The sequence below is a fragment of the Stylophora pistillata genome, chromosome 1, assembly GCF_964205215.1.
Source record: "Stylophora pistillata chromosome 1, jaStyPist1.2, whole genome shotgun sequence".
NCBI classification, from domain to species: Eukaryota; Metazoa; Cnidaria; class Anthozoa; order Scleractinia; family Pocilloporidae; genus Stylophora; species Stylophora pistillata.
Genome location: NC_142519.1, coordinates 33,411,852 through 33,433,041, shown reverse-complemented (window position 1 = coordinate 33,433,041; position 21,190 = coordinate 33,411,852). Strand labels below are relative to the sequence as shown.

At 40.2% G+C, this 21,190-nt stretch overlaps 1 protein-coding gene and 1 long non-coding RNA gene across 2 annotated transcripts; one reads left to right on the top strand and one right to left on the bottom strand.

Annotated features, from left to right (window-relative positions):
* Window positions 1–3,917: 3,917 nt before the first annotated feature.
* On the bottom strand, window positions 3,918–11,016 carry LOC148742182 (uncharacterized). Its single transcript, XR_015998578.1, has 2 exons — window positions 10,762–11,016; window positions 3,918–5,808 (listed from the first exon to the last, which is right to left on the bottom strand). It is a non-coding gene; the product is annotated as an uncharacterized LOC148742182 (long non-coding RNA).
* Window positions 11,017–11,651: 635 nt separating this feature from the next.
* Window positions 11,652–19,804, top strand: LOC148742181 (uncharacterized). Its single transcript, XM_088752748.1, has 3 exons — window positions 11,652–12,298; window positions 13,292–13,386; window positions 18,328–19,804. The coding sequence occupies exons 1-3, from the start codon at window positions 11,672–11,674 to the stop codon at window positions 18,497–18,499; spliced, it is 894 nt and encodes a 297-aa protein (XP_088608874.1). The 5' UTR covers window positions 11,652–11,671; the 3' UTR covers window positions 18,500–19,804.
* Window positions 19,805–21,190: the final 1,386 nt, after the last annotated feature.

Genomic DNA, 21,190 nt, shown 5'->3' with positions numbered 1-21,190 from the left:
CCTCAGCCTGTATCCGTTTGAAACTTCTCCTTGCCTCTTACTTAACTCGCGAACTGATTTAGCTCTATTGTGAGTGAAAATTGTATAAAGCCTTTCCGATAACTCCAGGGGTGAACAGGTTCCATATTTCAAGCCTGGGTGGACCCACCTCACAGCATCTAAGGGGTGTAGACGTTACTCATGGTACTATTCTGGTCCTGAGATCTAATAAACTACGTAACGCAGGTATCAATTAAAAAAACTGATTTTTTTTTACTTATTTGAAACTTTGACAGCAAAACACTGAATGTTGACCTGCCTTTAAAATCTGTATCGAAGTCTAATGTATTTAGGAAAATGAACAAACATGACGTGCCGAGTGCACACATAAAAAAGTCATGACTGCCATATAGGTCAAATAAGACCTGGTAAATGCCACAAAACTTAAACTGAAACTTAATAAGGGAGGCAAAGTTTCAGGAAACTAAAATATTAAAAGCACGTGAAGCCTATGCAGGACATTTCTTTCATCATTTTAGTAGCGATTTGGAGGACAATGTTTATAAAATTTTCCATTACATCAAACTTACTTGGAAGATTTTATTTTTTATTTCTTGGTTTTGCCTCAAAGACTAATAAACCTTAAAAACGATCTGACACACACAATAGTTTTGACTAGCCAGTGAAAGGTGGAAAAGGTGCATGGGTGTATGATTATTCAAACACACAAGATTATTCCTAGCTAGATTTTTCCATTCAAAGCAAGATAATTTATTCGAAACCTTCCCAAAATCTCCTTTTAAATCAGTAAGTCATAATAAATGTGCTTTAAAAAAAGATAAGAAGTAAGATCAGTGGGAACATAGGATCAGTGGGAAGAAAGGATCAGAGGACACATAGGATCAGTGGGAACAAAGGATCAGTGTGAATATAGAATCAGTGGGAACATAGGATAAGTAGGAACAAAGGATCAGTGGGAATGAATGGTCAATAAGAGCGTAGAATCAGTGGGAATATTTGAGCTGTAGAAAAATTGGATAAGTGGGAACATCGGATAAGTGGGAGCAAAGGATCAGTAGGAACATAAGTTCAGTGGTTACGTAGGATCAGTGGGAACATAGAATCAATGGGAACATAGGACCAGTGGGAACATAAGGTCTATGGGAACATGGGATCAGTGGGAATATAGGATCAGTGAGAACATAGGATCAATTGGAACATAGGACCAGTGGGAACATAGGACCAGCGGGAACATAGGACCGGTGGGAACATAGGATCAGTAGGAACATGGGATCAGTGGGAACATAGGATCAGTGGGAACATAGGATGAATAGGAACATAGGATCATAGGATCAGTGACAACATAGGATCAGTTGGTTTACAGGATCAGTGGGAACATAGGATCAGTGGGAACACAGGATCAATGGGAACATAGGATCAGTGACAACATAGGATCATTAGGTACGTAGGATCAATGGGAACTTAGGATCAGTGGGAAAGTAGGATCAGTTTGGCCCATTGGTGATAAAAGCACGAGGTTCTGTAACAAACATGTCTAGTGAAGGTAGTACATAACATGGTGTCAGAATATAAAAGTTAAAACTACGCCTCTGGGAAAGCCACCGAACTTCGAAAAGGAATCGAAATTGCCAACATAGCAACGGCGAAGAAAATGGAAGGAAATTCATTAGCTGGCAATACTCCAAAGATGGATTGGGCGAGCGGTGAATTACGAAATGCCTGGAGGGCCTTCAAGAAACACCGCGAGTTCACTTTGATGGTCCTCTTAAGCGGAAAAGTGAAGAGGGGAAGTGAAATTAACTTATGTTATGGTTTGGTGACAAAGTTCGTGAAATATTCAGTACGTGGGGAGTAGGAGCCGAAGAAGCGAAGAAACTATATAAAATTTGCATATTTTATATAGATATTTTAAAGACATATTAAATTAGTCTTGTATTACCCATTTTTTTTTCCTTTGGACTTTCACCTAGTTGGAGCTTGCTCTGTTGTGATTGTTCCTCACTGAGCTTTTTGCTTTTCGCTTTCGTTTTACTATTGAGCTTATTTATCCTTCTTATTATTTTTCTTTCTTTTAACTCAGTGGAAGTTTGAAAAAATAAAAATGAAAAAAAAAAATCGACACGTATTACACAAAATACGAAGAATATGTAGAGCCCAAATCAAACAGAGTATATCTCTAAGTACAAGTTCCACCGAAAAAAGGTTCAGAAGAGGGTGAGTTATTTGAGCAATTTCTCACAGATTTAAAGTTATTTGTAAAGGACTGAAATGGTTCGAGACAGAGTCGTCACTGGATGCAATGTTACCAAAGAACCCAACGTAAATCGGGCAAAAAGGGAAAAATAAAAGTGCAGATACGAACGTAACAATCATGCACCAAGGAAAACCAAAAGAAAGGGGAAAAGTGTACGAGGACATTCTAACGTAATTATCAATCAACAAGAAAAACTAAAAGTGCAATAAGACCCAACCTAGAAGTAAGGAAAAAGGAAAACAAGTGTGTAAGATAACAAGTGCGCAAGATATTGAAGTAACAATTGAACAACAGGGAAACCTAAAAGTGAATGAGATACTGACTTGACGATCGGGAAACAAGTAATTGTGAGAAGGGGCAAGATACTAAATAGTCTGACAGAAAGGACACCTTCAAGTTTCAAGACACGATCGTAAGAATTGGACACTAAGGAAACCAAACGTGCTCGAGTAACTAATACAACAATCGAAGAAGAAGGAAAACTACAACATTTGACGAAACAATCGGATCCCACGGAAACTAAAAAGGGCACGAAATAGAAATGTAACGATAAGACAACAAGGGAAACTAAGAGAGATGTCTAGATTCAAACGTAACAATCAGACAACATGGAAACTAAGAGTGCGTTAGATACTATGGTAAGAATCGGGCAACAAGGAAAACTTAAAGTGCGCGAGATAATTAGGTAACCATCGGAAAACAAGGAAAACTAAGAATGCACAAAAAGCATGAGTAATACGTATATGAGCACGATCCTTCGCAGTAAAGCACTATTTGAGCAATAGTGAAAATCAGACCTGAAAAAAATTTCAGGCCTGTACGGGATTCGAACCACTGACCTCTGCGATACTAGTGCAGCGCTCTACCAATTGAGCTAACAAGCCAACTGGGAGCAGGCCATCAAATTAATTCGACATAAACCCGTAGATGATAAATCAAACAACAACAAACATATGAAACATATGTGTGAACTGCGGTTATGAGACGTATATGAGCACGATCCTTCGCAGTAAAGCACTATTTGAGCAATAGTGAAAATCAGACCTGAAAAAAATTTCAGGCCTGTACGGGATTCGAACCACTGACCTCTGCGATACTAGTGCAGCGCATGAGTAACTTAACAATCCGGTAACAAGGACGACTAAGAGTGTGAGAGACCTTAACAATCGTTACTTTACTTTACTAACTAACAGTTCACACGCTGGTGGCATACTTTGATAAGAAAAAAACTCCGATTGCTCTCAATGATGTTAAACCTATGACCTTCCGATTAGTACTTTGGCCGCTCTACCACTGAAGTATAAAAGCCTTGTGACAAGCTGGGGCCTTTAACTAAGTCCATGGTGACAAACTTCCTACTCACTTTGAGGATAGGAATGTGGATTTGCGATGCTTATGCACAGTGATGATGATATAAGAAAAGATGGCAAATTTTAAGCCCGCTGATTTGAGCGAAGGAGACTGTTATCGGAGTCAGGGAATGACACAAGCACACCGCGAGGAAGAAATAACCACTTGATGCTCAAAATGAGTTAAAGCTACAACCCTTCGGACGCTCTACCACTGAGCTATGAGAGACTTGCGGCAAGCTGGACTGTTTAACTGGGCCCATTTTAGTAACAAGGAATTGTGATGGTAAGTTTCACTTGATTTCAATCAATCAATCAATCAATCAACTTTATTTAACGAGGGTAACACGGAAAGTGCTTCAACTGAGTAACTAGTGGCTCTCAAACTAAATTTGTAAAACAAAGTTAAATAACAAAATACATTTGGATATGTCAACAAAGTTGAAATGGTGAATTGGTCACCGTAACGATTACAAAAGCTGACGTTTCGAGCGTTAGCCCTTCGTCGGAGCGAATAGAGCAATTGTGGGTTGTGTGCTTTTAAAGGCAGAAAATGAGCTACGTTATTGGTGGGAACATGCAGATCATATCTGCATGGCCGCAAGCAAAGGGTGATATGCAACAAGCTGGTCACCGGTACGATATGGCGTTCCACTGGGAAGTCTCTTTAGTCTTTTACTATTTAACATCTTTATGAACGACGTAAACGAAACTGTGACCGTTTCTTCCCTCCGCCTCTATGCAGACGATACAACCCAATATACGGCGGATCATAGCCCAATTGTTCTTCGACACTTATTAAACCAAGACATGGGAAGACTATCTTCCTGGTTTGTCTCTAACTATTTACAGGTCAACGAGGACAAGATCCAAGCGATGATCCTTGGGAACTCATCCTATCGATATGACCTAGAGTTTGCTGGCACTCCCGTTGACATTAAAGACCACTTAATGATCCTTGGAATATGTTTAGATAACAAATTATCTTTTATAGAACCTATAAATATCATGTTGAAGAAAGTATATTCTAAGATAGGCGCACTTCACCACCTTAAGCGCTTAGTACCGGCAAATACCATACTACTTCTTTACAAGACTTTTGTATTATCACACTTTGAATACTGCAACTCTTTACTTATGGGTATAAGTAAAACACTTAACAAGAAACTGGAAGATGCGAACTACTATGGTCTACGAACTATACTGAATATGGGAAAAAGTACTGATTATAAATCAATCCTTAGGATGGTAGACATGAATACATTAGAACATAGACGTATAGAACAATCTTTGATGATATTTTTTAAATGTTTCAGGGAGAATGGTCCAGACTATATAGACAATTCATTCAAACCTCGAGTTACACTATATGATCTTAGAAGTAGTGGTCTAAACATAGTACAAACTTCATATAATAGCAGATTCCTTCGTGGCTCATATGCGTATTTGGAACCAGTTACCATCTGATGTAAAAAATGCATCTGACGCATCATCCTTCTGGAGACTTTTAACTAAGTTAAATTTTATCGGCTGTCAATAGAGTTGTTGCCTTTGACCTGATTTTATAAATATATATTATTCCTAATTCAATTGGTATTATTATTACTTTAGCTATTACAATTTTAGCTTTTTGTCAAACACTTTTACCATGATCCTCTGGCTTGGGGGATTGGGAGACCACCCTCTATGTATTTTTTTTGACATTAAATAAATTGTCGTATCTTATCTTATAGACCTTACAGTAGAAATGAGTCGGGGTCGGGGTACATTTTTAGTCAAAGTGGGAACTCTTGAACAGTGAAAGGCCCTCCTATATTCAGCTCTTAAAAGACACTGCTACTGGACATGATTTTGGATATGAATTTGTAAAGCACCCTGCAGGATAATTACCCCGGCAACAGCAGGCGTCTGCGGTACATGGGTTTCGATCTGCAACGTGAATGTCGTGTTGGGCACAAAATCTTCTTACGCCTCTCTTTGCGAATCCAGCAACAAGCATATCGCAGTAGGATGCTTTTCCTGACATCTGCAAGTTTTCGAAGAAAACCACCGATACTAAGACTTCGGCCGCTGTTCTCAGTGTTCGGAAATGTCGACCAGTCTCATCCATCAACGCCCCACGGGTGAAAACATTCCGGTGATACGTTTCCCCCATCCCATGTAGATGGGACCAGTGATGGGCACTTGCCAAACCTTCGACCTTACCTTTCCCGATAAAGGGAAATAACGGGTGTTAATATTCGTTTTTTCGTTTAAAAACCACATAAGGGAAATTAATTTAATTTGTTTCTTTGCTTTTTATCTTAGGTTTGAGATAAATGGAACGTTATATTTAAAATCTTAGTAAATTTTGGAGATTTTGACGTTTCTCTTTTGTTGATATGATAGTTTAAGTGGTTTCAACTCACATATCAGTAAATCAATGTGTTTTGGGTAAAATCCGGTTCTCAGGTTGTCTATCTCGCTGCGTTATAATCCCTGAAAATTTAAAAGATGCGGTCTATTTCGATCAACGGTAGGTTTTCAGCCAATCAGAGCGACCATAGTATCCTACTTTTTTGTGGCTACGACCTCCTAAAGGATACCTATATTGCATTTACGCATTGCGCACCTGGAGTGAAGTGCGCAGGTCATAAGTACACGAGGCAAGGACTAAAGTTGCGTTTGCTTAACGTCCTGAGCTATTGATTCTGCTACAATATTTTGGCGACGAGGATGGCCGAGATCACATCAATACCACTGTTCGATCCCTTCGAACAGACCGGCAGTGTTGGTCCCCGCTGGGACAGATGGAAAATACGACTACAATATTACATCGATGCCCGTGGTTACTATTGACAATGGCAAACGAGCTTTGCTACCTCACCTTGGCGGGCCGGCTGTTCAAGACATCTTTGCTACCTTATCGGACACTGGAACCACTTACATGGAGGCACTTACTGCGCTCAACACGTACTTCTCTCCTCATAAGAGCTTACAGTTCGAAAGACACACCTTTCGCCAGGCTCATCAAATGCCAAACGAATCGATTGCCCAATACGTCACACGATTACGCCGACTGGGGGAGCATTGTGATTTTGATAAATACTCGCTCGATGAGACTATTAAGGACCAGTTAATTGAACATTGTCATTCCAACACGCTTCGCCGACGCCTCCTTCGCGAAAAATCTACTGCTTCTCTTGGTTCGTTGTTGGATATTGCTCGCTCCATGGAGTCGGCAAATTTCCAAGCGGCGAACATTGAGAATACCTCGTCTCAGGAACGCTCGGACAACGCTCACCAACTAACAACGCCAACCGTCAGCGAAGAAGACCAAGTGAATTTTACTTCAGAGAAACAGCAACAATGTACACATTGTGGTAACCAGCGTGATCACCAGCCGCGAACTCCCAGATGCCTTGCTTTTCGTAAGACATGTTCTCAGTGCACCATTTTGGACGCATGTGTACGAAAAGAACCAAAACCTCAGGCAACTCAAATGGTGCACAGGCAGCGACACTCAAGGCCCGGTATGTTTTGTAATTCTTCCGATGAAGATGACTGTCATGAGGCATTTCACTTTAACCTTAACCAAGCAAAAGCAGACATCATTGAAGGTACCCCAGTTCAAGTTTGTATTGATTCTGGTGCAACGGCGAACACCATCGACTATGCAACATATGAGGCGATCAGTGCCGCTAAAACAGTGCCCTTAAAACCAACCAATGTGAAACTTCTCCCATATGGATAAGACAACCCTACCCGATCCCCCTTGCTGGATTGTTTTTTGGACTGATCAGTAGTCCGTCCGGGCAGATGGACCTAGCAAGGTTCCTGGCACTCAAAGCAAGAAATGCTGGCTGTCTCCTGAGTCGTGAAACCTCAACCCGGCTAGGAATGTTGCATATCGCGGCCTTCACAACTACGGAACATTCCCTTTGCCACGCTGAATACCAGTACCTATTACAGAAGTTCCCAGCAGTGTTCAGTGGCAAAATCGGGAAACTAAAAGCTTACCAACTTGAGCTCAACATCGACCCAACTGTACGACCGGTGGTACAACATTCCCGTCCTACACCCTTACATTACCGAGCCAAGGTGGAAGCCAAGCTAAAACAGCTTGAAGATCAAGATATCATCGAACAGGTTACGGGCCCGACGCCATGGGTCTCCCCACTTGTCATTGTCGACAAGCCGAATAGTGACATACGGCTGTGTGTAAACATGTGCAAGCCCAACGAAGCTCTCCGCCGTACACACCACCCATACCCCACAGCCGAAGAAATTCTCCAAGATCTAAACGGCTCCAAGTACTTTTCCAAAATTGATCTTAAGGAGTGCTATCACCAAATTGAACTTGGTGAATCATCTCGTCACTTGACAACATTCAAAACACACGTTGGCCTCCGCCGTTACAAGCGTCTGCCATATGGAGCCTCAGTAGGCTCTGAATTATGCCAACACGTAATTGGACAAGTCCTCGAGGGATGTCATAATGTAAGAAACATTGCTGATGACATTCTCGTCCACGGTACCACTAAGGAAGAGCATGACAGATCCCTAGAAAATGTGTTGCTACGGCTCCAAGAAAAAAACCTCACAGTCAACCCAGCTAAGTGTCTATTTGGCGTCCCAGAACTGAACTATTATGGATTTCACATCTCAGCACAAGGCGTATCCCCCGACAAGGATCGAATACACGCAATCAAGCACATGCAGCCACCCAACACAGCCACGGAAGCAAGAAGCTTTCTGGGATTAGTAAATACCGTCGCCCGTTTCTTTCCAAACCTAGCTACTATGACAGAGCCAATACGAAGGATCACACGCAAAAACTGTGCGTGGTCTTGGGTCCAGAGCAATCTGAAGCCTTTAACAAGCTGCGTGACCTCATATCTAGTGACACGGTTCTGGTCCATTGTGATCCCTCCCTCCCCACCCAAGTACGCTATGATGCTTGCAAGATTGGGATCAGTGGCGCCTTGACTCAGAAGCACCCCGATGGTTCTATCCGGCCCATTGCGTATGCAAGCCGCAGTCTATCACCCGTTGAACAGTGCTACAGCCAAACGGAAAGAGAAGCCTTATCAAGAGTATGGGCATGTGAGAAGTTTCATTTTTATATCCACGGCAGCCAGTTCGACTTAGTAGGAGATCACAAACCGCTGGAAGTTCTCCTCAACAGCCGTGGGAACCCTTAACCGAGAATTGAACGTTGGCGTTTACGGCTCCAAAACTACAGCCCACGCATTGTTTACCAACCTGGCATCCAAAATGCTGTCGACTTCCTGTCACGCAAACCCGTCCCTACCAATACACCCAGAGATCCTCTTGAGGACTACGTTAACTCGATTCCCTTCCTTCTGCCATCACTCTTCAGGAGCTTCTCGGTCGCTTCCGAATCTGACCTCACCTTGAAGATAATCAAGGAGTGCCTGGGCACTGGGAGCTGGTCAGCTGCAACCGCGCCCTTTGTTGATCTAAAGGAAGAACTTTGCCAGAAACGCGGTATTCTTCTCCGAAACAATCGTATTGTGATTCCAGAAGCGTTGCGCCCACGCATTCTTCAATTAGCACACGAGTGGCACCAGGGCATCACTAAAGTTAAACAGCATCTCAGACAACGAGTCTGGTTGCCTGGCATTGACACTCAAGCAGAGAGACATGTGCGCGAATGCCTTGGTTGCCAAATCGTTGGCCGAACTCCTTCTCCAGAGCCTCTCAGAATGACAGATACACCAAAGGAAGTGTGGCACACAATCCACATGGACTACTGTGGCCCATTCCCATAAGGAGAGTATCTCTTTGTTGCAGTTGATGAAACGTCAAAGTATCCAGAGTCCATGTTACACACTCAGGTTCTGCGGCCACAGCGATTACGCACCTTAATCAAATGTTCGTAACACATGGTATTCCTGAAGTCATTACATCTGGCAACGAGTTCAAAGCGTCGTGCAAACAGCTTGGTATCAAGCATCGCAAAATTACGCCCCTTTGGCCAGCTGCTAACGCCCAAGTAGAGAATTGCTACTGTAGAAGGAAAGAACTGGCGCTCGGAACTGTTTTTGTTCTTAATGAATTATCGAACCACTCCTCATTCCTCCACTGGGGTCGCACCCGCATCCTTGATGATGAATCGTCACATCAGAACCAAGATTCCCTGTATAATCTCTCTCGCATTTCAAATCTTGTTCATATTGCCTGCGCCAAGGACAACTTGAGAAAATCAAAGGCAAAGGCATATATGGATAAACGTCACAACGCCATCCCTACCGACATTCGCCAGGGAGATCAGGTTTTGCTGCTTCAGAAACGTCAAAACAAGCTAACCACAAGATATGACCCTGGACCCTTTACTGTCGTCAAGAAAAAGGAGTCTGCGTCGAACTTGCAAGAGGACAGGCATGATTGTTTAGGAACTTGTCCATGGTCAAAAAAGTTATTCCCTCGTCGAGGGGCACTGAACCCGTTAAAAGACTTGCTCAAGTAGGGAGCGTTCCTAGTCATCGGAGTGTTACATTAAGGAACACGGAGCATGTTGGTAGGCCTTTCCGAGAACGGCGTGTTCCCCAATATCTTAACGACTTTCTTTTGCGCTAGGACGTAACTTTCTGAAATGACTGTCTAAATAAGTTTCATTGTGAGCCTAGCTTGGTTTATTACTACTACCGTTGTTTCCTGCTCTGTGTTTGCATTTATGCTTTCTTGGGAAAGGGGTGATATTGTATGTATGCATTGCGCACCTGGAGTGAAGTGCGCAGGTCATAAGTACACGAGGCAAGGAATAGAGTTGCGTTTGCTTAACGTCCTGAGTTATTGTTTCTGCTACAATAGCCTAGACATCAAATAACAACCTATGTAGGGTTTCTTCCTTTGTTCATTCATTATTCTTTGCGACCGATCGAACTTCCTGTTGTTTTTGAAATTTTCAGTCAGTGTCGGACCCTCTCACAACTCTCTCCAGACCATGTTCGCCTCAAAACAAACCTCGCCACTCAAGTAAAGTTCAATTTTTTTTCATATTTAAAATAATTGACAGATGTGAGAGCAGCCTGTGATAAAACCAGTTATCCTCGAACTCGTGTGATATAAGAATCGTATCACGTTTTTCTACAATTCTTCTCGTTTCACTTAACATTTTCACAACAATAAAATAAACAGAATATGTCCTCTCACCGGTGATCCAAGGTTGCAAGGCAAGTAATGGGCATAGTCAATGAACGATACGTTATCTCCAAATAACATCCCGTATACAATGAGCACCAGTAAAGTTAACATCACGAAAATTTTCTCCTTTTCATAGACAGGTGTTCAAAGAATAACGAGGGTTTCATCACGAAATGTTTTGCGTGTTAGTGGTTGGCTCGCTATTATCGTGTCACCTATTTTCTTGCCAGCTGAAATTATTACTTGTGAAATAATTATGCCCTCTTGATGTCATGTCCATGTGAATAAAGAGCACCTGGTTGTATATTGTTTTGTTTTTTTCCTCTGGCAAACGTTATCTTCATTTTATAACAATTAACCCGAATTATTTCAGGGATTGTGATCAATTTTCTTCAACTTCTAAAAAGGACTGAACATTTGAGTTGGATGAAACTCTTGCGAAAGTTTTCGAAAATATTAAACCTGTCACACACTGTTCCCATTTTCTAAAACACACCAATGAAAAACAAGAAGTAATGGCACCATTAAGGAGAAGAGCAAATTACCATTTTGATTAACTAGTAAGAGAACATATTATTGAGGTGACTAATATTTTCCATATCCGTGTTCACTCAGTCTTTTCCTTGTTTCAAATATTTTTATCAAACCTCTTCAGCTTTAAAAAAGGACCGAACATTTGAGTTGAATGAAACTCTTGCGACAGTTTTCGAAAATATCAAATCTGTCACACACTGTTCCCATTTTCTAAAACACACCAATAAAAAATAAGAAGTAATGTCGCCATTTAGGAGAAGATCGAATTACCATTTTGATTGACTAGTAAGAGAACGTATTATTGAGGTGACTAATATATTCCATATCTGTGTTCACTCAGTTATTCCCTTCTAAAATGTATCCACTCAGTTTTCATAAACCAACCATGAGGGCTGGGTTACTTGTCTTCGTTTCCTTCGTTGTTAATTTCAAAATTCATCATAGTTCCAACACTGTTTTCCTGCAGAACTTTATGCAGTTTAACCTTCCGTCTCCAGAGCCCGAAATTTCTCCACAGTGGGGACCAGAAGCAAACCGAAGCATTGCCTCTGATCCCTTCCCCCCTTGCTATTTTCCAGTTTGTCCAAGAGAAATGAACATATCTTGGCACTTGAGGCCACCGTTCACTTCGGAAAGAGATGACAGCAAAGATCAACCGACTGAGGGGATTTTCCATCGAGCTTTAGATTTCGCCTTAGGCAACTGCTGCGAATTTTACAGGGGAAACAAACCTATAATGCGTTACTTAGAAATGACCGATAATTCGACTTCGCTTCGCAGCCACATTTTTTCAAATGAAACGAGCTTGGTGTTTCCCGTGCAAGACGATTGGTTCATAGGTCGTATGCTCTACGTTAACATACTGGATTCTCCTGGAGTTGTTTTGATTCTAGGAGAAACCTCTTACTCAACAGAGAGAACTCAGCTGTTGAAAGCGATTTTTGAAACATGGCCTATCGTAATTTTAAGCCTTTTGTTGTCGTCTGTTGCTGGAATCTTTGTATGGATATGGGTAAGTAACGCTTTCACTGAGTAAACTTCAAATGATTCTTTCATTAAACGCAACACCAATAGACTTAAAGACCTTAAAAAGGGCTTTTTAAGTATCGCTAGTTTCATAAACAGTTTAAGAGATGTATTCAGCTTTTATCTTAAACAACATTCGATCTCAGTGAAGAGGCAACGACTCAAGTCACTTCCACGATAATTCGGATTGCTCAAGATGGTGTTGGTAGGATAGATTTATGAATGTCGAGGATCAACAAGAAATAGAAAATTATTAAATTACTTTGTTTATGTCGTATCTAATAGTAAACTTTATCTACAGAACATTCTTTACCAGCTTGTCCTCTCATATGCGAGTATTATTCGGTGTGGTCCTTTTTCTCACCCAAAAAACCCTCAAGCACTTCAAGTTGAAAAATATTTTCACTAACTTACATCCAGCAGATTTAGTGATACCTTTTTTAATTTAAGATAACATTTTTTATTATGTTCGTGATCATTTTGCATTAGAATCCCAAACTAGGATACCTTTGCGATTTGAATCATCAATGGATCTGGAGGATAACTATCATATTTTTCATTTAGTTCTTTATCAGTGTGGGGTCTTAAACTGAGATAAAAAATCGATTTGACTCGATTGAAAGTCGGCTCCAACTTTGCAAACGCCAAGTAATCATTTTCATGGCTCAGAGCCTAGTGTCAAAGTAAATGTAGAATTAATATATCAATCTGACCAACTGCCTTCTGTCAACACCATACTTCTTCGGGTGCACATCCACACTTGCGGATAAGGAACGGCGGGTGGACTGAAGATGGAGTTACAAATGCGTAGAAAATCTCGGATGCAGTCGAATTTTAAGAGAAAAAAAAATACAGGTTTTCTGAATTTGAAAAAAAGAAATGGATAAAATTAAAACTATACGCTGTAAAGGATCTGCTCTCCGCCATACACACCATTCTCTTTTGACTACAGATTGAAATTTTCTCCTTCCGATTCAAGGAAACCAGAGCAAACAAAGATGACTTTGGTCGTCCTTTCTACCATGGAGCTATTGATGGATTCTGGTGGGCCTTTGTTACCATGTCAACAGTCGGGTGAGTCATTTTATGCAGTTCAAAAGCAAAGGCTTTCTGAAGAGTAAATCCCAGAAATCCATTTGGTGTCCGGCAAAAACAACGCCGGAAAAGAGACGTTTGTGTACACGCGTATGACTGCCCTTACAGTTTTCGCAACTTCAAAGTTTTGGTCTCTAATGATTAAAGAGGGTCTATTATAGTCTGGCGGTTTGGCGGTTTAAGCCAAGTTTGAGTGCTGGTTTGCGGTTTCATTCACATTTATCTGGCGGTAGTTTGGAAAACGAGGAATGCCGGAATTCCGTGTCGGAAAACCCGGAATACTTGGAATTCCAGGAATGACCAAAAAATGACAAATTGAAAAAAAAAATTACCTAATAATTAAAAATAATAAGTTTGAATAAATAATTAAAAAAGAATTAATTGAAAGAGTAAAAATAAAGTGAAAATAAAAATTAAAAAGAAAAAAAAAGAAAATCAGTTCTCTATAAGTAAAACCAAAAAAATGCAAAATTTTCTCTCGATCAGTCATAAAATGCAGAGACCACGTGACGTAAAAAATAACTACCTATGGCACTGTTCACAGAGATGCACATACTAGAACTACATGTAGCTTACAGCCTACAATATACAAACTGATGCTAAAGATTGCTTCAAGGTAAATAAACCAGAAGTGTGATTTATTATTAACAGACCTCAAGCACTGTGGGTTCTAAGTGGAAAAGGGGATGTAAATACGATAAGTACTTGGCGAGCAAACCCAAAGTGCGACCGCACTTAAAATCTGTCAGCACAAGCATTTTCTAATGCCACCCAATTTTTGCGATTTTTGATAGATTGCGATAAAAGTAATTTATTGACAGCAATGATTGAGATTAGATTTTGTGATAGATTCAGACATTAACGATTTTTTTACATTTAATTTCAGACATAAAGTTGATTTCTTTGAGTGGATTATTAGATGGTCTCCACGAACATAAATTTATCGCCTGTCGCGATAATGTCATTAATTCATTGTATGTCTTGGTCAAATCCCAGGTGTCAAATCCATACGAACGCGTCTTAACCATATCATAAACCTATCAGATATTTCTCATCTACTTGACTTCGAGTTCTTTCTGCAACGTGCATGAATGGGCTTCACGTCAATATCAAAGGCACTGTAGAGTGATAATAACAAAAAAAGTTGCTCTTGTCTGGAAAGGAAAGAAATCACGTTCTGTCTTGTGTGATAGCGACACACTGATTTCACTTTTTGTTATTGTTCTGTCTGGAAATATCTTTTAAGCTAATCCACGTTTGTGTATTAAAGGTGTGCCGAAGAGATAAGAGACTCGGGAAGACTACAATTACTGCCTCTGAATATGACGCTTTGTTCGTGTAGTTTTAACAATCGATAATTGTTGTTTTAGGGCACAGCATTAGCATATATTGGTGGATTAAATCTTTTCCGATGAGTACTCTTGTATCCATTTGCTTTTCATTTGTGATAGCTTCTAATAAGCTATTTCCAAACATTTTTTCCTTTTTTCCAGCTCTTTCTCTGAACTACTCGATTCTATGTGGTTTACAAATAGAAATAGATTAAGAAAAAATTGATAAACAGTGCCTATACACTTCGGAATCGCTAGGAGTACCACCAATAAAGACAACGGACCACGTGGTGGGTCAAATTTAACATTCAAGTGAAATCACAACCATAAAAAAGTAATTGGAAAAAAATCTTACCATCTCAAGAGACAACCGAGGAGTAAGTCCTTTTTTGTCCTTTTTCTTTTTTAGAATAATCCATCAGTACAAGGTTTATATTCAAAGGTATATATAATTAACGCGAAAAGGTGTCGAGTAATTGACGATCTCTCAATTTTAACTGGAGACGGCTGGTAGCTGCCTTGATAGCTCCCAATGTGTGGTTAATAATTATTTAAGGTAGAGTATTAATTTGTAATAGTTCGGAGATTTTTAAAATTGAAACTATTAAACTAATTGGAAATATTGCATTTGTTTAATCTTCTGCAATGGTTCCGGCTGGAAAAGCGTGCCGGCTTAATGGTCACTGTACCCTAGACATCCTACAGGTGTGTAAATATGTGGAGGCGAATTTAAAACGGGGAGTAGCCATGCATGTGATGGACTAGCATCCCATCCAGGGGGAAGGGAGAGTACAAATATTTCGTCGCTTAGGCTGTATGGGCTACTGGCCTGACGCAGACGTTTTTAAATTCTAATACGTGCATCTCCATGAACAGTTCTGGTAAGTGTTTTTTCTTTGGGGACCCTCTGAGATAAATTTCGCATTAAATTATTTAATTAAGTTGTGAATTTACTATTAATTTTTAATCATCAATATTCTTATTTATTTATTTATTTACTTTTATGTTTTTTAAATTTATTATTTTTCGGTCATTCCGGGAATTCCGTTATTCCGACACGGAATTCCAGCATTCTATATTTTCCAAACTACCTTATCTGGCGGCTTACGGTTAAGAAATTATCGTGTGGTTGCGGGAAATCATAAATTTAGCTCGCGGTTTTCGGTTTTACGTGTTTTTGTGGCGGCTATTCAAACAGAGTTAAGAGGCTCAGAATACTGAGTGGTAACGTTATCTTGCTTAAAGCTTCTCTCTTTAACAAAGGATGCCTTTTCAGGCTAGACCAAGTCAGTCAGGGCTTCCCTCTGTGTCCTCGGCCATGTGGGGAGGTAATTTGATATAAAGAATTTGCTACGTGCTGTTAAAAGATCGGTTATGAGGATAATCGTCCTACCTGTGGGGCGGTGTCGGTTTTTAGAAAATAACCAAAGCGGTTTGCGGTTTCGAAGGAACAAAATATGGCGATTTACGGAATGTACGACCCCCTATAATAGACCCTCATTAAAGTGCTACTGAGACGAAAATTGATGTTCTTGAACACAAATTTTTTATGCCGACAATTTAAGTTTAGATCCTAAACAAAAAGAAAAAATACAATTCAGGCCTATCGCGGTAAGAAAAGTCCGAAAAATTTTGATTAAAACTCACTAAATTTCGTCCGCCATTGCTCAACTACAACTACTGAGCCAACGACAATTTTCAGCGTCTTTCCCCATTGTGACATCATATTATTCCTTTCATCCACAGGCAGCCCAAGCTCACTACGAGAAAAGCGGACGTGACTCTTACCGTGTTGCGTAACGTTTTATATTTATAAAGGTTTGTATGGGATGTTATCGGTTTACCTTAAAAGAGAGAAAAAAATGTCTTGTTTGGAAATAAAATGGGCTCACTTTATTGCCTTGTTGTTTTCTTTGTTGATTCCGAACGTCTCAGGCCATTTTGAAGCGTTTTCGGCGAGTTAGCGCTATGTTGGTGTTCAACTGCTAAAAGAAAGACTTTCTTTTAGCAGTTGAACACCAACATAGCGCTAACTCGCCGAAAACGCTTCAAAATGGCCTGAGACGTTCGGAATCAACAAAGAAAACAACAAGGCAATAAAGTGAGCCCATTTTATTTCCAAACAAGACATTTTTTTCTCTCTTTTAAGGTAAACCGATAACATCCCATACAAACCTTTATAAATATAAAACGTTACGCAACACGGTAAGAGTCACGTCCGCTTTTCTCGTAGTGAGCTTGGGCTGCCTGTGTTTCATCGAGTCTCTGTCGAAGTAAATATTAAATTCAGTGGCGATCTTGCTCGAAAATCGTCGCTGTTCTTTATTTTCAACGACAGTAATGGTTCTGTTTCTTCCCATGAGGGCTCTATGAATGATTGTTGTTGTGTTGAGGAGAAATATTGGATATATCGCGCTCCGTGCGATGAAGAAGTAGAGCCACGTGCAACCGAGGAAGAGGCCGTCGCTTTTGAGGAAAACATTTAAACGTGACTAGTGAAGAAACGAGGGAGCTAGAGCTTCAAAAGCAGCTTACTGGTGACGCAGAAGTTCATAATACAAATTTTAGCACATATGTTCTTAGTTGAGCTTTTGTAGCAGGATGAAAATATCTCTTGAAAGGCCATATTTATTTAAGGTGTCTTCGAGCAGTACTCTCCCAGCCAGTTTACCCTTGTTCTTATTTCGCTGGAAGTTCAAATCTTCTCCCTTTGTCATGCAATGCCTTTAAGCCGTTATGCAACTTTTTTCCTAGCGAAACTGTGGCATACCATGCTTTCGAAGAAAATCAATACCCTGTTTATTTCTATGAATTGTGTTTTACTACACCTTACAATAGACTCGTGTTTGTGCAGCTTTTCATCTTCGGAAAAAATCAGAATGCTGATAAACTTTTACAAAGGACTACTTTTTGTTACTTTCATGGAACAAAAGTATTTTGTCCACACTGTTACTGTGACACCCCGAAACTGTGAACTCCAGAAACACATGTACTTATGTAATTTCCTTGCAATTCAAAACAACTAAACAGCAGTAGTAGGGAGTTGGCTCTTTTTTTTTTTTTATATGGAGGTCCCTGTATGGGACCTCCATATAAAAATAAGTTAATTACAACAATAATTGTAAAATATTCGAAGTAAGAACTAAATACATCAAAAGAATAGAATTGATAGATGAAATAAGTTAATGAAAACTGAATATAATATTAATGGACATAAAGAAGAGGTTATATATTATTAAAATATTGTTTCTTAAAAGTCCTATAATTTACCAATGTCTTCAATCCATTTAAAGAGTTCCATTCATTAAAAAACATATAAGCCCACTTAGATTTCCCCCAGTTAGTTTTTACTGTAGGGAGAGAAAACATAGATTTATTTCTTGTATTGTGGGCGTGAATTTCCTCATGTTTAATATTATCATAATTAAAATCATTATTTTTTGTAATATAATTAAAAATAAAAGATAACCCAAGAAAGAATGTATTTGCTGAGAGAATGCTCTTAACATTCAGTATGCTTGCTTGTCCAGGATCCGGAGAAAATCAAAATCAACACCTAATTGTTGTTTTGATATGTCGTACAATATAGATATGGCGATAAAACCCCAAAGTCAACAGCTGGCAGGTTGTTTTCTGTAGTATGGATAATGACTGGTGTCGCTGTATGTTCTGTGCTGACTGCCACACTCTCAAGTGCTTTGACGAATGTCACAGAGGAAAGATATGATGTCACCACAACAAAAACCATAAGTTGTAACTAACAATTCATCTTTATGAGTCTATCATGGTACTGTGAAGTATTCCAGGCTGTTTTAACAAAATTTGAAAAAACATTGCATTTAAATGAAGAGGTCTACTCTGGGACCTTAAGTTGCCTTAAGTCACCTAAAGTCGCCTTAAGTCGCTTTAAGTCGTCTTAAGTCGCTATTGGTTGCACAACTTTATAAGGGTTTATAATTATAATTTATAATTTACCAATTTATATAGCGCATATTTACATGTGCTGATCAATAGTGCTTATTAGATATTGTTGTTACTTAAGGCTGAGATTGGACGTCAGCATATCAGGCGCCTCTGGCAGCTGCTTCAGTCCATGTAACAATCTCACCTTCCCACCCATCCCAACCCAGGGGAGGACATCCACCACACAGTAATCTCATGCATGGGAAATTAACATCTCCTACCCCTAACCCTGCAGGAGATGGGGCCTACAGTTTATTCATCCTTATCCAAGGAGACTAGAATATCTATCCATTTCTTGATATTATAGAAAGGTAGCAAATTCTCCTCGGTTATTTTAAGACTATGAGTATTGGTCCAGCCGGGGCTCGAATCCTCAACCTCTCGCACATCACAATCCAGTGGTACTCTAACCAACTGAGCTAACTGGGAGGAGGGTTCTACCCTAATCCCAATTGACCCCATTCACTACAGTCTAATCATAAGGATCAGAGGAGGAGGCATGGTGGCTGAATTGTTAGTGCACTGGACTGGACATTAGTCCAGTTTTGGTGTCTAGTGTTGGAGCATTTCATTATGTTCTTGGGAAAGATACTGTAAACTCAAAGTGCTTCACCTTTTCCAGGTGTAAATATGGGTACTGGTTGGTAGGGGGGAGGGAACCCTGCAATGGACTATGAGTTTAATTATTGTTATTGTGAGGTGGGCAATGGCTTCCATATATATAGAAACCCCATGTGAAAATAGTCATGCACCTGTCTTGCCCCTGTGCAAGCATGGGTAACTCCTACATGTAGACAATCCTGATGGAGGAAATATGACAATGTATACTCTTCCATCTTCTTACTAAAACAGCCATTGGCAAGAGTTCCATATAACCCCAGACATTAATTATGCATGGAGTGTTGCAAAGAAACCTCAGTCTATATTTAGTCTTTATGAAATGAATGCATAATTAATGTATGGGGTTATATGGAACTCTTTCCACAGCTATCTGTTTCAACAAAATTTTTGTCTTGTATTTAATGATGAAAAAGGTGATAAAAGGGTTGACACTGTGTATTATCATCAGGATATAATAAATATTGAATTGCATAAAACCTACAGTATCAGATCATCAAGATAAACCCCATGTGAAAATAGTCATGCACCTGTCTTGCCCCTGTGCGGGCATGGGTAACTCCTACATGTAGACAATCCTGATGGAGGAAATATGACAATGTATACTCTTCCATCTTCTTACTAAAACAGCCATTGGCAAGAGTTCCATATAACCCCAGACATTAATTATGCATTAATGGCTGCCAGAAACATTTGATCACGTGACTTAAGTTTTGTCCTGTGACCAAAGTGCACGTGAGAACAACACGCATACGAGCCTGCTGAAAAGTATGCAGAGAAATTTATCTGTGCGAAAAAAAAAAATTTAAGAATGTTCACTCTGAAAAGTGAAACCGGGCGACCGCTTCATTGAAAACACCGTGCACATGCTTCTCCCTCGTGGAGTAGATTATCATTATGGCCCTGCATTCTTTCCGATCCGTACCGACCGAAAAATTCCACCTTGTGTCTATTGACTGGTTACCTGCTTGCATTGTGGAAAGAAATGGTAAATTCAAGCTAAAATAAAGGAAATTTTTCGGTAATAGCAGATAGCATGGGCGTACTTGGTAAGAGAAACCCTAAAATGTTGTCCCGCTTTTAACTTCGAAGCATGGAAACTAGTTAGCAGCGCATAGGTTGCTGGGAGAATTAAAATGGCGGAGACTACAGAGCCAGTTATCAGCTTGACATGCCATTAGAGAGAGCGCGTCACCCAAGCCGAAAATAGACTGGACACTTTAACCCATTAATGGCCGCAGCTTGTGTGGAAAACTGTGTTTTGAAGCTAGTCCAGCAGATTTCGGGTCACTGTTGGGGTTTTAAAAGCTCTAACTTACCAAAAACCACTTGACAGCTCGTGCACTCAACGGCCTTTCGATCCAAATGCAAAATGGCGGCCTGAAAATCTCGGGCACGCGCAGAGAGCAAAATTTGGACATAGTTTTTGGGTTGAAAAGTCACGCCCCACTTACGACTTCTACTTTTCTCTCTTTCTCCTGCCCTTTTTTTCCCCTCTCCTTGCCTAAAGTTTCTCCTCACTTGCTGGAAATTGAGTAGGCTTCATTTTGGTGTAGAGATTTTTCAGAAACTACTCATTATTTTCAAAGCACATGCTCGGAAAGGTAGGTGGGTAGTGAAACACGATCTTCGTGCACATTTTCCAGTCAAAGTGACACGGTTTTTTGGCTATTTCTCCAATCTCCTCCCCTCAATTGCGCTCATTCTGGTATCGTCTGCAAGATATTTTCAACCCGTTCAAGTAGATGCTGGAATTTGTGCTCCAGGGTTAAAATTGCTGACTTCACAGGGCGTAGAAAGGGTGTGGGTCCCCATGGGCGCATACGGGCGCACTGGACGTTAATGGGTTAAGGTACTTGGAAGGGGAAGTC